At 56.0% G+C, this 14,349-nt stretch overlaps 2 protein-coding genes across 2 annotated transcripts; one reads left to right on the forward strand and one right to left on the reverse strand.

Moving 5' to 3' along the window:
- Positions 1-590: 590 nt before the first annotated feature.
- EMWEY_00010130 (hypothetical protein, conserved) lies at positions 591-7,271 on the forward strand (the record flags this gene model as incomplete). Its single annotated transcript, XM_013482580.1, has 1 exon — positions 591-7,271. The coding sequence occupies one exon, from the start codon at positions 591-593 to the stop codon at positions 7,269-7,271; it is 6,681 nt and encodes a 2,226-aa protein (XP_013338034.1).
- Positions 7,272-8,211: 940 nt separating this feature from the next.
- EMWEY_00010140 (Histidine acid phosphatase family protein, related) lies at positions 8,212-13,943 on the reverse strand (the record flags this gene model as incomplete). The annotated part of the gene is made up of 9 exons (XM_013482581.1): positions 8,212-8,283; positions 8,623-9,318; positions 9,594-9,812; positions 10,061-10,171; positions 10,312-11,417; positions 11,669-12,177; positions 12,450-12,881; positions 13,090-13,268; positions 13,431-13,943. 9 exons carry the CDS (start codon positions 13,941-13,943, stop codon positions 8,212-8,214), a joined length of 3,837 nt encoding a protein of 1,278 aa, XP_013338035.1.
- Between the last annotated feature and the right edge of the window lie 406 nt (positions 13,944-14,349).

Raw genomic sequence — 14,349 nt, forward strand, 5'->3', positions numbered from 1 at the left:
GGCTGTACGCGAGGCGCTGGAGTGTACATACACAGTAGCTGCAACGGGTGCATGCACTTGATGCTGCCTCTTGTTGCAGAAGCGAGGATACTAGGCTGCCGTCACAGGCGTGGCCGTGAAGTAGCGGCGAAGCATCCACTCCTTGCTGGAGTGCCATCAGCCACAGGAGAGGGCAACAAAGTCCTGAGACAGAAGTTGAGTTGCTGCAGCTCCTTCGGAGCAAATACAGGGGCTACCGGACTGCTTGATGCCCGCTTGCCTTGCAGCATTGTGGCTCACTCACGCATACAGAGGCTGCGCCGCGGCAGCCACTCGTAACGAAGTGCATGCACGCCTGCATGCATGCATGCATCCGCTACCTGTGGGGCCCTGGTTAGATACCTGGGCTCCCATGCTCCTGTAGAGAAAGGCCCGTGGGGCAGCGAGATGCTCTTTAGGATTGATGCAGCCGTTGAAGCTAGCTGTTCACCACCTCAGTATTTAGTAAGGTAGCTAGCTAGCCAGATAGATCTTTAGCTAGCCAAAGTGTTGAGGTTACTGGATTTGGGCCGCTGCTTCTAGCTAGGGTGATCCACAGCAAGGTAAGGCCCATGGCTCTGCAACAGGATGAGAACGAACAAGGGGGACTGCAAACCGATGCCGCTGAACCCAGCGCTGAAGAGTCCCCCCACGCAGAGATTAAAACGCTGCAGGAGGTTCTGCAGCTGCAGCTTGAGCTGGAGAGACAGTCGAAACTGGAGCAGCTATCCCAAAGAGGCCACGATACCGAGGAAGTCTGCTTCGCTCCTTTCCCATCGGTAGTAGATGCAGGAGGAGCAGCAGCAGCGGCGGCAGCAGCAGCAGCAGCAACACACGGAGATATAGGGGATGTTGGAACTCCGTTTGTTCGTCCTGCTTCGGTGCATGCAACAGGGAGGGAGGCTAATGAGGGCGGTTCAGCCGCTGGCAGCAACGGCGGATCGGTAGGGAACGAAGACTGTGCTGCAAGAGACAGCAGCTGCACGTCAACAGCAACAAAGCCTGCTTCATCGACCCGTCTCAATGAGCAGCAGGAGACCCTTCAACGCCTTCCACAGGGTGGGCAGGGGTGGCTGGAGTATGCGAGAGAGGGAGGGACTGCTGCTGCTGCTGGTGTTGCGTCGGCCGTTGATGCACCTGCTGCTGCCCCAAAAGCATTGCTGCAGTTCAGTAGGGATGCCACAGATGTTGCAGCAACAGCAGGTGGGGAATTTGCTGTTTGTGACTGGAAGCGCCTGCAATCCCTCGCAGGTAGCAGCAGGTGTAGCGATTCCTTGGAAGAGGCAGGAGACACATGGCAACAACAGCCCAGCTCATTTCTGCTGAAGCCCGAGGCCCTGCAGGCCGCTGAGATGCTGCAGCAGCCGCAGCAGCAAGAACTAGTCAAGCTGCTGCGGGATACCACCGCAAAGGCGTGCCGATACAAAGAACGCCTGCTACGGGTAGAGGAGGAGAAGCGGGAGTTGCTGCAGACCGTGCGGCAGCTGCAGCTGCAGCAACAACAACTGCAGCAAGAAGTGCAGTGCACAGCCTCTCACTTCCAAGCTCAACAAGAAGCCTGGGGAGAAAAAGACAGGCAGCAGCGCCAGCAGCTCAGTGAGCTCGCCCACCAACTCAAATTAAACACACTAGAGCTAGAAGCCCTACGCACGAGGGGACTTGAAGCTGCTGCTGCACAGAAGAAGCAGCAACAGCAGCTCCTGCAACACAAGCAACAGTTGCAACAGCTAGCGAGGGGTGGAATAGGCCTTGAGTTCGATAAAGATGCAGCCATAACAGCGCGGCAGCGGGCCTTCACCGCCTCCGTAGTGCCCCTAACTCAACGAAGCACCCAACCAGCAGGTGCAGCAGCAGCAGCAAATGCATTAGAAAATGCGCGTCCGCGAAGCAAAACAGGTTATCTGAGCCACCGCTTAAGTCTGTCGCTCGAGAATGTTGCTCCTGTGGAGGATAGGCAAGAGGCAACTGCCCGCTCTGCACTAAGCTCACAAGGCTCTTTAAAAAGTCCCTTATTTCAACTGCAACAGCAGCAGCAGCAGCAGCTTTTCCGGCTGAAGCAGCAGGAGGTACAGGGAAACCGTGGATCGAAAGAACCTGCCGCTGGAAAGCAGCAAAACGAGCAGCGGCTGGGGCCGACACGGTTACGCTCGCACACCGCCCACATAGGCTTGCCGCAGCTGCAGCACCAGGACCTTAGCAGCAGCTTCTTTTCCCCTCAGCAACAGCTGCAGCAGCAAACGGACGAGAGTTGCAGGAGCGGCAGCAAACGAGCCGTTTCCGCTCAGCAGCAGCAACGGTCAAAGACGTGCCTGATGCGGTCTGTCCCTGCAAGAGGAGGCCAGTCTCCTTTCTTCGGGGGCTTCGAGGAGGGCAGCAGGGGACTCTTGCAGCAGCAGCAGAGACTACAGCAGCTACTGCAGCAAGAGGAGGACGAGAAGCAGCAGGGGGATGAAGGGGAAACGTTGTTTGATTGGCAAGCAGGACGGTTAGCTGCCGGTCAGAGAGAAGATACTGAGGAGACAGAAGAGCCTGTGTATAACGCCAGCGGCTCGGAGGAAACCTCCGTAGAGTCCCTGAGGACCCCCTCGCATCTACGGGGTTCTCCAGGGGGGGCCCCGGTTGGCCTTCGCTCCTATAGCTGCTTCATACCCAAGGGCCACGTAACAGGGGAGGGAGACAGAGGAGGAGACAGAAAAGGAGGTAGAGGAGGAGAGAAGGGATGGAGCAGAGACGGAGACACATCAAAATACCAAATGCGCAGCACCACTCAGCTGCCGCTGTCTCTTGAACGACAAGTGGAGAGTATCCGGAGGGACCTCCTATACGGCCATGGGGGGGACAGGATCGCAGGTCTTACGCAAAACCAACAGCAGCAGCGGCAGCAGCAGCAGCAGCGTCCTTTGAGTGGAATAGACACAGACGGTAGTGACACAACAGAAGAACCAGAGGTGGAGACAACGCAGCAACATGTAGAGAAGGGAACAGCAAAGACGTTAAGGGGAAGAGCAGTCACTCCTACTGCAGGAGCAACCAGAGCAGCAGGAACAGAAGCAAAGCCTGCTGACGCTGCCTCCAGCAGACCGCGCAGTAAAACGGCGTCCCCCAAGAGGTTGGAGACAAACCCGCAGCTGAAAAAGGCGACAGGGGGGCCTTCCAGCTCCACGGCAACCCTCTCCCAACTTCAGCAGAAGCGGCAGGCGCAGCAGCAGCAGGGGGGAGACGCTGCAGCAGAAGGTCTACACCCGTCTTTGGGAGAGGCGACAGAAGGAAAAAAGAAAGAGAGAGCCGTTAGATGGAAAGGAAGATCCTTCTCTTGTTGCTTTGCCCAGGAGCAGCGCCTCAGCAGAGGTCTTCTTTACAGAGGGCAGACAGTCCATCCCAAAAAGCTTCAAGAAATGCTGCTGGAGCAAGAGGTGGAGCAGGAGGAGCAGGAGGAGCAGGAGGAGCAGGAGGAGCAGGAAGAGCAGGAAGAGCAGGAGGATCAGGAGGAGCAGGAGGAGGAGGAGCAGGAGGAGGGAGAGGAGGAAGACACGCACCAGCAGCAACAGCATCAGAAGCAGCAGCAGAAAAGTCAGCCGGACAGTAAAACCCAAGGGAACGTAGCAACTGGTGCTGCTGCTGCTACAGGTAGAAAGAAGGCAGCAAGCCAAAACAGCAACAAACAGGAACAGCAGCCCTCTGGAGACAGCAAAGCGCACACCTCTGCAACAAAAGCAGATACACAGCATCAGAAGCAGCAACAGCAGCAACTGACGCAGCAGCTCCAATCCCCACAACCGGCAGAAAGGTGCGAGCAGGCGGCAGGAAAGCCCTTCCCCTCTCCTATGTTGCCACTTGGGCCTCTAGCCCTGCATCAGGGGCAGCAGAAGCAGACGCCGCAACAGCAGCAAGAGCAGCAGCAACAGCAACCGCAAATGCTGCTTCAGCAGAGTCTGCCCTTGTTGGCCGCTGCTCCTCAGCTAGCTAGCAGCTGTTTGGCCGATCCCCAGCAGCTAGCCAGCGGTGCTTTTGCTTCGAGCTCTTTTCTGCTGCAGCCCCTTGGAACTGTCAGTCCGAGGCCCCTCCTGCTGCTGTATTCTTCAGGATGCCCGCAGCAGCAGCAGCCTCAAACGCATCAGCAAGAACTGCAGCAACAGCAAATGGCGCAGCAGCAAATTCAGCAGGAACAAATGCCGCAACAGCAAACGCAGCAGCAACAAATATTGCAGCAACAGATGCAGCAGGAGCAAATACTGCAACCGTTGCAGCAGCGGCCAGTTTTCCTGCTGCAGCCTGACGCGGTTGCAGAAGTGTCTCCAAGCATCCATCAGTTGGTGGCTCCCCACAGCACCAACAACAGAAGCAGCACGACAGGGGGGTGCTTATGTGGGTTGCCTGTTCGCGATGCCCTTGAGGACACAGCGTCCTTCTGGGCCCCACCGGTGGGGAGCAGCGGATGCTATGAACAGATCCTCAGCGAGGCGCCAAGCAGCAGCAGCAGCAGCAGCTGCGGCAGCAGCGATCACTGGTGTTTGATTTGTGAGACTGGTGCAGAAGATATGCAGCAGACAGAGCAGAGATTAGGACCCTTAGCCACTCCCACTAACAAGCCACAAACAGGTCTAAAGTTTGCAGGGGACTGCAACAACAGGCAAAGCACCTGCAACAGCAACAGCAACAACAAGAGCAGCAGCAGCAGCAACCAAGGAACTTCGACGAAGCGTCCGGAGGCCCTGCCGTCTCTTCCCGCAGCGTCCTACACTGGCAGTCCCCCCGCAGTCTGTGGAGATGAGCAGCTGCCCCCTGCATCTCCACAGAAGCTGCTCCCGCCGCAGCCAGCAGCAGGAGCAGCAGCAGTAACAGGGGCAACATCTCAGCCAGCAGATAGCCAAAGAGATGAGCAGCAGCAGAAGCAGCAGGCGACAGATGAAGCTGCAACAGCTGCTGCTGGATCTCCCTCTAAAGGGAGGGGCCGCAGCAGGCCGTGGAGCCCCGGGAGATGTCTGCACTCTCCAGCCAAAGAACCTAAGCCACTTACACCTAAGCACAAGCATCAACAACAACAACCACAGCAAACGACAGAAAGCGGGAAGGCGAACACGGGCGAACAGCAACAGCAGCACCTCCAAGTGCAAGGGCAGCATCCGCAGCAACAGCAGCAGCAACCGCTGCAACAGCAACAGCAACAGCTACAGCAGCAACCGCAGCCACTGCCACTCGACGAACAGCAGCTGCAGCAGCAACAGCAAAAGGAAGATAGGCACAATAAGGAAAAACATCAGCGCCAGCAGCATCACCACAACCATCCCCATCGTTTCCTACTCCACCAGCAAAATCCTAGTCAGCAGCAGCCGCAACAGCAGGAGCAGGAGCACCAGCCGCAGCCGCAACAACAACAGCAGCAACAACAGCAGCAGCAGGCTCAACAGCAGCAACAGCAGGCGCAACAACAACAACAGCAGCCGCTGCAACATCAACAACAACAGCAGCAGCGGCAGCAGCTGCAGCCACCTCAGCCGCCACCGCAGCAGCCGCAGCAGCAGAATCATCAACACTATCATCCCCATCATCTCCAGGCCCCCCATCATCATCAACGGCAAGAGAAGCAACAGCTTCAGAAACCGCACCAGCAGCAGCAACACCAGCAGCAGCTGCAGCCGCCACAGCAGCCGCAGCTGCAACAGCAGCCGCAGCAACAGCCCCAGCAGCGGCAGCAGGAGTACAACCGATATAATCTCCAATCCTATGGTCAAGCTCATCATCATCATCACCATCATCATCACCATCACCATCCCCAGCAGCAGCAGCCGCAGCAACAACAACGCGCTTCACATTCTGCTTTGCCAAGCAGACCAGTAGGAGCACCATCTTTAAAGACGTCTCGATTCGTCTATGGTGCAATACAGAAGCCGTACAGGCCCCTTGGAGACCCTCCTGCAAGGGCCCCTGATGCTACAGCACTTCACTCGCAACCTGTGCTGCACCAACCAGGCGTCGATTGTCTGCAACCTGCAGCGGGGGACAGCGCCACCCTCTCCAGCCTCAGCAGCGGCTGCAGCGTCTGCTGCACCTGCACTGGCAGTTGCAGCTGCAGCAGCAAATTCAGGTGCAGCAGCAACTGCAGCGACATAAAATACACTGATTCTGCTGGCAACCCTCCTTCTCATGTGCAACGGCTGCAGCAGCCGCAGACGCAGCAGAGGCTGCAGCTGCAGCAACAAACGGCTTTGCAGCCCAAGAACACCCCGTTAGGCGGTCCACTGTCCCAACGTTCCCGCGGATACATGCAGCCTCTGCTGCAGCACCAAGGAGACAGTGCTGGGGTGCAGGGCCCCCCCACAGAAGGGGTTTTGGGGCCCCTACAGTCAGCACCTCCTCCAGTTTACAGCAGAGCCGACGCGGGGCCCGAGCCAGGGAAGAACCTGCAGCTGCCTGCCGCAGCTGGAGCCAATTCCTATGCAGTAGCAGCAGTAGGAACAGCGGCAGCTGAGAGAACCGCTCGCCAGATGCTAGAGGAGAGGGTGCTCTCGCTGCAGCAGAGGCAGACACAGCTTCATCAGCAGCAGCACGAACAATACCGACGATTATTACAGCACCAGAGAGCTTTCCAGCAGCAGCAGAAATTGTTGAAGCAGCAACAACATCAGTTGCAGCAGCAGCTGCAGTTGCAGCAGCAGCAGCAGTTGCAGCAGCAGCAGCTACATCAGCAGCAGCTGCAACAGCAGCAACTGCAACGGCAGCAACTGCAGAGACAGCAGCAGGAGCTACAGCAGCGTCGCTCTCAACACCGCGGAATATTCAACAGATCGCAGCAGCGAAGTGCCACCCCACAAGTGCTGCAGCAGCAACAGCTAAAGGCAGTGACTCCCTTTGCTCCCGTTGTCGAGTTCAAGACCACTCAACCCCCAACCTTTGTTTGCATGCAGATGCAGGATACTCCGCGCTGGCTCCCCACAAGCCTCATCCAGCCGCAGCAGCAGCAGCAGTTTAACACCCTGCCTGCAGTCGGTCGTGCATCACAAGCAGCAACAACAGCAACACCTGCGAGCTTGCCTCGGGGTTTCTACGACGCGATTACTTCCCGAGACCCCAACGTTCCTGCGACAATTCCCAAGGAGCCAATCCCAACTCCCGCTGCTCCCATGCTGGCAACAGCTCCCTGCGTGCTGGTGCCTGGCTCCGCAGCAGCTGGGGGTCCCTTGGCTGCAGCAAACGCAGTGTGTGACGGCAGGCAGCAGCCAGACAGACGGCAAATGAGGAAGACTGTTTTTTGACTGCAAACAGACACCCTAAGAGAGGGCCCAAACCCAAACCACTAAACCCTAATATGCCCTAAACCCAAATCCCCAAAACACAGACAGGTATACAAACATGAGACAAGAGACAGCCACTTTAGAACACTAAAGCGGAGACATCTGTGGCCCCTCCACACCACTGCTGCTGCAAAGTATTTGGTTTCATACAACGGCTAGCCTCCAGTGTCTCCTCCCATACTGTCTCCTCCTTCTGTCAGGGAGACAAGCCCAAATTCCTCAGACCCATAAATGGGGCCCCTCCATATTCAAGCTGCATGCGCGTCTAACTACGCGACAGGCTGCAACTAGCTAACTGCGTACCCCACTAGCTAGCTTGGTAGCTTGCTGTACGGCTAGCTGGGTAGCCAGCTTGGTAACTAGATGGGTAGATTGTAGGGTAGCTAGATGGGCAGTTAGCTATGTAGCTAGATTGCTAGTTTGCTATGTAGCTAGCTCGGTGACTAGCTTAGTAGCTAGCTGGCTGACTGCTAACTAGGGCCGAAGCATCTGGCACCTTTTGGCGCCCCCCGCTCCTCCCACAGTGGCTATAGGGATGTATGTTGTTCCCACAGATGTACTGCATGCATGCAGATATTACTTGGGTGTCTGCATGTGCACCCAAACAGATAAAGTTAGGAGACCGCCAACGGCCTCTGTAGCCTCCAGCCTCTCAAACGAGGACAGTCCTGGAGACAGGAGACAAAGTGACGGCGTCCACATTGTTGCTGGTGGAGCTGTAGCAGCTGCACCATCAGCTGTTGCAAAATAAGCTGCCGCTCCCCTCCTACGCACCCGTATACCGGGCCCTTGGAGGTTTTCGCCTCCGCAGAAGATGCAAGAAAGACAGGTGGCCAGAGTGTTCCCTTGTGTGGCTGCTGCAAGTTTTCGGGTTTAGAGCTTAGGCTATTCGGATCAACCCTCAGCTTTGCTGCGCCTTTGGCTTCTCGGGGCGGCCTCTCTGTGGGCCAGCGTCTCCGTAGCGGCGGAGCACCTGCGCATACACCAAAAATGCATGCAACTTGAATTTTCTAAAGTCTAAATGCATGCAAAAGGAGATAGACACTCCAACCTATTGCCCGTAAAAAAGCAAAAATGAAAACGCCACCCCCCACCAAAACCTTAAACAACCCTATACACCGCAAAGTGGGGAGCTGCATGCCACTAAGGGGGATCTCGCCCCTAAAGGGCCCGTAGAGGGGTCATTAAGGGCTCTTATAAAGGCCTCGTGGGGCCCCCTAGATGACAGCTATTTTGAAGGTTTAGGACATTTCGAGGGTTCCCGTGTGCCGTTTTATTGTTCAGTTCTTTTTAAAGAAAAGTGCGGGGTTACTTCGGTCATCAGGGCATCGAAGTCGGCGACGTCGACAGAACGGCCAAGAGGAAGGAGAGGAGCAATCTCACAGTAAGGGGGCACCCTGTTGCTGTAAGGAGGCCTACAGAAGCAGGCACTCCTCGCTTGACCGCTGCTGCTGCTGGTGCTGCTAGTGTTATTGTTGGTGCTGCTGCTGTTGCCTGGGCCTGCTGGCTGTTTCTCCCGCTTGAGGCAGCGGGGACAGTTACCGCCACCGTCTGCTGTTGGGCAGTCTCCACAAGGACGAGGACCTGTCTCCTCTGCAGCAGCAGGAGGAGTTACCGGTACCTCCGAGGAGACACCCACGGCCTCTAGTGAATGGGAGCGGGCTTCGTCCTCCTCCTGCTGATGTACCTCACGCCAAAGCTGAGAACGAGCACTCGGCGCGGGAGCAGGTGCTGTCTGCTGCCGTTGTTGCTGCTGCCGCTGCTGCTGTTGTTGCTGCTGCTGCCTCGCCTTTCGCTCCAAGAGGAAAAAGTTCTCCCCAAAGCCATCGCGGGCCCCCGTGCTGAAAAATATTTCGAGACGATACCGCCCCTTTTCGTCTTGCTGCTGCTGTTGCTGTTGCTGGTCTTGAGCACCGGGGGCCGCTGGTGTGGGCTTGGCTTTCCTCCTCTCCCATACTCTAAAGACAATGTGGGAGAGATAGTGCAGCTCGCACTGCCCAAGCCACTCCTGTGAAGACAGCAAATGGACAAAAGAAATACAAGGAGACACAAGGAGGTGCACGAGGGGACAAGAGCAATCGAAATGCTGAAGGGAAAGAAAGAAGGAGATAAAACCTTAGCTAGCTAGCTAGCGACAGCACTGGTCCCCCCGCTCAGGCGTAGAGCAGATAAGGGAGATAACGATGGAGCAGCGTTTACGAAAAGGGACCAGATGGAGACACTGGCAAAAGAGACAAACGGCAAGGGTAACGAGGAGACAAAAATACATTACACAAGTTATACCCGAAGGTCGCCGTCGAAGATGGGCCTGAAATTATCTTTTGTATCCTCGCCCTTCCCAGCTTTCGAATTTGAAGCCCCCTCAGGGCTCTCGCTGCTGCTCGCTGCTGCTGCTGCTGCTGCAGCCTTTCCTGCCTGCCTGTTAATCGCTTCAGCTTGCGCAGCACCGCTAGGGTTACACGCCACTGCTTGATGGCTCAGGAGAAGGACATTGAGCAGCGCCTGCAGCACACCCAATAGCAGCAGCAAACGCAGCAGCAGCAGTATGAACATGTCATTCGGATCCTAGAGACACGAGTTTGCGTACAAGTCTGCTGCAACGTCTGGGGTGCTCAGACACCAGCATCCAGCGGCTGCAGGCCAACGTTGTAAAACGGCATTAGCGGCGGAAGCAGCAGCAACAACAATAGCAGCAGTAGCAGCAAGAGCAGCAGCAGTATGGTGAAGGGAGTTCCTGCTCCCGTTCCCACCTCTACATGGCTAGCGCTTGTGACATAAAACCGACTACGGACGATTCGCCAGGGGGATCGGATCCCAAAGAGGTGTGCCTCGCCCTCTTTCAACCGAATCTCCGCGGCAACCTGCAGCAGCAGCAGCAGCAGCAGCAGCAAGAGAAGCACTTTAACCTCCTACGACAACGATGCTTTCTACAGCAGGCTGGAATGGCGACAGCGGCAAGAGAAGCAACGACCAAGCAACAACAAGAGCAGCAGCAGCAAACCTCATGCTGGTGAGGATCATCATCTTCGTGCTCCTCCTCTTCTTCCCCAGCTCCAGCCTCTGTCTGTGGCTCTGCAGTTTGCATGCGGTCTCCTTCCGACCCTTCTCCTGCGCTTCCTCTTTCTCTTGCTTGTAGGGGATCTTGCTGCTGCTGCTGCAGCTGTTGCTGAAGCTGCTGCTGCAGGTGCTGACTCAGTTGTTGCTGCAAATGTTGCTGCATCTGCTGCTGCTGCTGCAGCTGCTGCGGGTCCTCCGAGTCTTGTCTGGAAGGCAGCACGCTGCTGCCGAAGGGTGTCGAGGTAGCACGGCCGGACGAGGCCCCAGTATGGCGCTGCTGCTGCTGCTGCTCTTGCAGCAGCAACAGCTCGTTAGGGGTTGACGGCTGTTTCTGTGGATGCTGCAGCTCTTGGGAGGGGCCCCCTCCAGTGTCTCTGCTAGCTAGCTGCTGCTGCAGCTGATGCTGCAGCGGTGTGGGGAGTCTATGATGGGCATCAGGCACGTCCTGCTGATGCAGTAGCTTTAGCTCCGATTGAACTCGCTTGATTTGCAGCTGCTGCGCCTGTTCTTCCCTCTTTAATTTTAGAGCTTTTTCTTTCTTGCCCCTTGTCCCTGTTTGCTGGTGAGCCCATAGATCATTGCTGTTAATTACAACTGCCTCTGCAGCGTCTGCGGAGACGATCCCACCGATCCCGCAGGATCCTAAGGGCCTCAAGCCCAGGTCCGCCGTGGGGCCGCTGGCACCTCCAGATCCTCCTGAAGCTGTACACCTCCCGCGTCCTCTGATGCCGCTGCTGCATGCGATGGAGCTGCCGCTACTGCGGCTGTTGCTCCGGCAGCTGCTGCCTTTGCCTGCTGCTGCAGCTGCAGCAGAATCTCGCGTGCTGCTGCTGCTCGAACATCCCTGTGTACTGCTGCTACGAGTAGCCCCACCTCCACCAGGACTGCACCGGGGCTCTAGGCTCCGCCGCATATCTGCTCCCCCAACGGGGGCTCCATGGGGAGAGCAGCTGCTGCGGCCCCGTGGCGAGCCCGCAGCAGGACCTGATCCAGATCCAGACACGATCCCCCCGCTACTTCCTCCTCGAGGAGACGGCTGCACACCATCCCCTGCAAAAACACACATGCATCCACATGCATGCAGATGATGGACAAGCAACAGGAAAGGAGTCACCCAAGCGGTGTTGCTGTGTCTGTATTGATCACACTCTCTCTCTTCCTGTCTCCTCCTATATCTTTCTACAGCCCGTCCGTCTCGGCGTGCCTCCTTCTCCTGTTTCCCTCCGCAGACGTCTTTCTCCGTCTATCCCAAAGTGCCTTCTTTCCCTCGCTCCTGTCTGTCTCCCCCTAGCTCAACCCACCTGTCCCGCGAAGACTATTATTTGTTGTTGCGGCTCCAAGCCCACAAGGAGTTGCGCTGGGTGCCAAGGCGCTACTGCTGGAACATGTGCTGCTGCTGCCGCTGTTGCTGCTAATGTTGCTGCTACTGCTGCTGCGGCCGAGTTCGGGTACAGGTGCGCCTCTGCGAGAGCCCCTAAGCGGTGGCATCATGTCTCTGTCTTCCTTGAAGATCGCTGCGGTGTCTCCACATGCGGGAGTGGTAGTCCCTGTGGGGGAGATACCGGCTGCAGCTGCTGTTGTGTCTCCTGCCTGCAGCAGCGCACTCGTCCCTTGTGCCTCGTGCGAGGAGCCAGCACCAGAAGTTGCAGCAGCAGTTGCAGCACCAGTTGCAGTCGTCTCTTCCTCGGAGGTGACTGCTGCAGCGGCAGCAGCTGCTGCACCCAGACTTGTGCCCCAAGCAGCAGAGTTGCAAGAGAAGCAAGATGCATGCCCTCCTGCCGGCTGCGGCTTTTGATGCGAGTCGTCGCTTCTGCAGCAAATACCCAATTACATAAATTTTAAAAAGTATAAATACTCATATACAACATAGCTAGCTGGCTAGCTAGCTATCTGGCAAGTTGGCAAGCTAGAAGGACGCCCTGCTCCCCTGCTGCCTGGACTGTAGAGAATGCAGGCAGTCCGCTGTACGCCTGTGTGTCCAACTAGCTAGCTAACTAACTAGTCTACTATCCAGCTAGCTACATGGTTAGTTAGCTAGATTGCTAGCTAGTTAGCTAGCTAGTTGGATAGCTTAATACCTACCTGAAGAACGTAACGTCTCTTAGGATCTTGCGGATGAGTCTGCTTACAACAGGGACAGCCAGGCGAAGTTTCTCTTCGCTGCTGTGAGCAGCAGCAAAAGCAGCAACTGATTCTTGTAAACTTTTTATACGATTGTGGATACTTATGGCTGTCTTCAACGCTGAGCACACACAAGGACATGCACTGCTGCTGCTGCTGCTGCTGCTGTGGAAGCGGATGCGCCTCCATCTCCTAGTGCTGCTGCTGCAGAAACAATGGGAGAACATCAGCTCGGTACTGCTGCTCTCAGCAGCAGCTGCAGCAGCAGTCGTAGGGTTTAGGCTTTCCAGCATACCGTCTCTAGAGAGGAGGTAGCAGTGGTGTATGAGCTCATATCGTACTAAGTCCAAGATATCTGACACCTTGCTGCTATCAAATAAACCCCCCTTATACCTGCATTCAAAAGGAGAAAGAAGGAGACACTTATTATAATTGAGGTGCCCTACTGCAACAGCAACACTAGGAGACGAACGAGCAGCAGCAGCACTACCAGCAGCCGTGCGCAGCCCATAGAACGAGGAGGCAGCTTCAAAGTCTTAGAGCCTAAACCCTAAACCCTAGAATCTAACCCCCCAACCCTGTTTCTTATTGGGCTTATTACCAATCAGCAGCAATCTTCTGCCAGCGGCTCTTCATGTCTTGCAGCTTTGCTGCTGCTGCTTGCTTAAGAGACAGAGGAGCGGAGGAGACAGGTGTCCCTGCCCCCTCTGTCTCGCCTGCAGTTGCTTCTTCAATTAAAGGTTCTAACAACTCTAAGAACTCATATATTAGTCCCAATATCTACAACGCACACACACACACACACACACACACACACACACACACACGTACATACATACACACACTGCTGCTGCTGCTGCTGCTGCTGCCGTTGCTAGTGCTACTGCTAATGGTACTGCTAATGCTACCGCTGTCTCCATTCCGGGAGTACAGACTGCCTACCTCTTTCTGTTTATCCAGAGGAGACTGCAGCCGCTGCAGCGCTTCTAGCTGCTTAGGTAGCAGGTTGATGTCTGCTGGTGTGCTGCTGAGCAGCAGCCTCTCAGCCCCCCAAGGCTCCTCTGCCTCCCTCCCTTCCGGGTGTACACCACGATGTGTCTCCTTCTGCTGCTCCTTCTGGTGCTTCAACTGTCCCTCTGATTTCTTTGTCGCTCTTTCTCTCTGCTCTCCAGCGTCTCCCGCTATAGCTGGTTCAGCAACAGCCGTTGCTTCACCTGCTGCACCTCCGCCTTCTGCTGCTACGGGCTCTGGATCCTCCGTCACCTGCTGTTGTACCGGTTTTTGCTGCTGCTGCTCCTCCAGCTGCAGCTGCTGTCTCTGCTTAATTAATTCAACCACGCGCGCCTTTAGCGTTGCCAGCTGCTCCTCATTGAGGTTAAGCAGGAAGTCGAGACACTGTTTCAGTACCTGCAGCAGCAGCAGCAGCAACAGGCAGCACACGCCCAAACCATCCATTGGCACCAGCAGCAGCACCAGCAGCAGCAACAATAGCACCGGGAAAAGCAGCTCCACGAATGCCTTGCCAGCTGCCGGAGGCGCATGAGCCCGATTAGCAGGAGCAGCAAGCGGAGGAGGAGCATTAGCAGCAAATGAAGCAGCAGGTATAGCAGCGGATACAGCAACAGCAGGAACAGCAGCAGGAGTAGCAGCAGGAGCATAGAGTGTATGTACCCTTTTCTCGCTTGCGCACTGAGAGCCTTCATCTAAGAGAGAGTATGCTTTGCTATTATGTATAACAAGGGCAACAAGGATAGGAGTTAATTCTCCCTCTAATGCTAAAAATCCCTTCGTAAATGCAGCAGAAGTTATCTGACACCTGAAGACACATACGTACACATTCTTATATATATATATATATATA

This window comes from Eimeria maxima, genomic scaffold (assembly GCF_000499605.1).
Source record: "Eimeria maxima Weybridge genomic scaffold, Emw_scaff67, whole genome shotgun sequence".
Taxonomy (NCBI): domain Eukaryota; phylum Apicomplexa; class Conoidasida; order Eucoccidiorida; family Eimeriidae; genus Eimeria; species Eimeria maxima.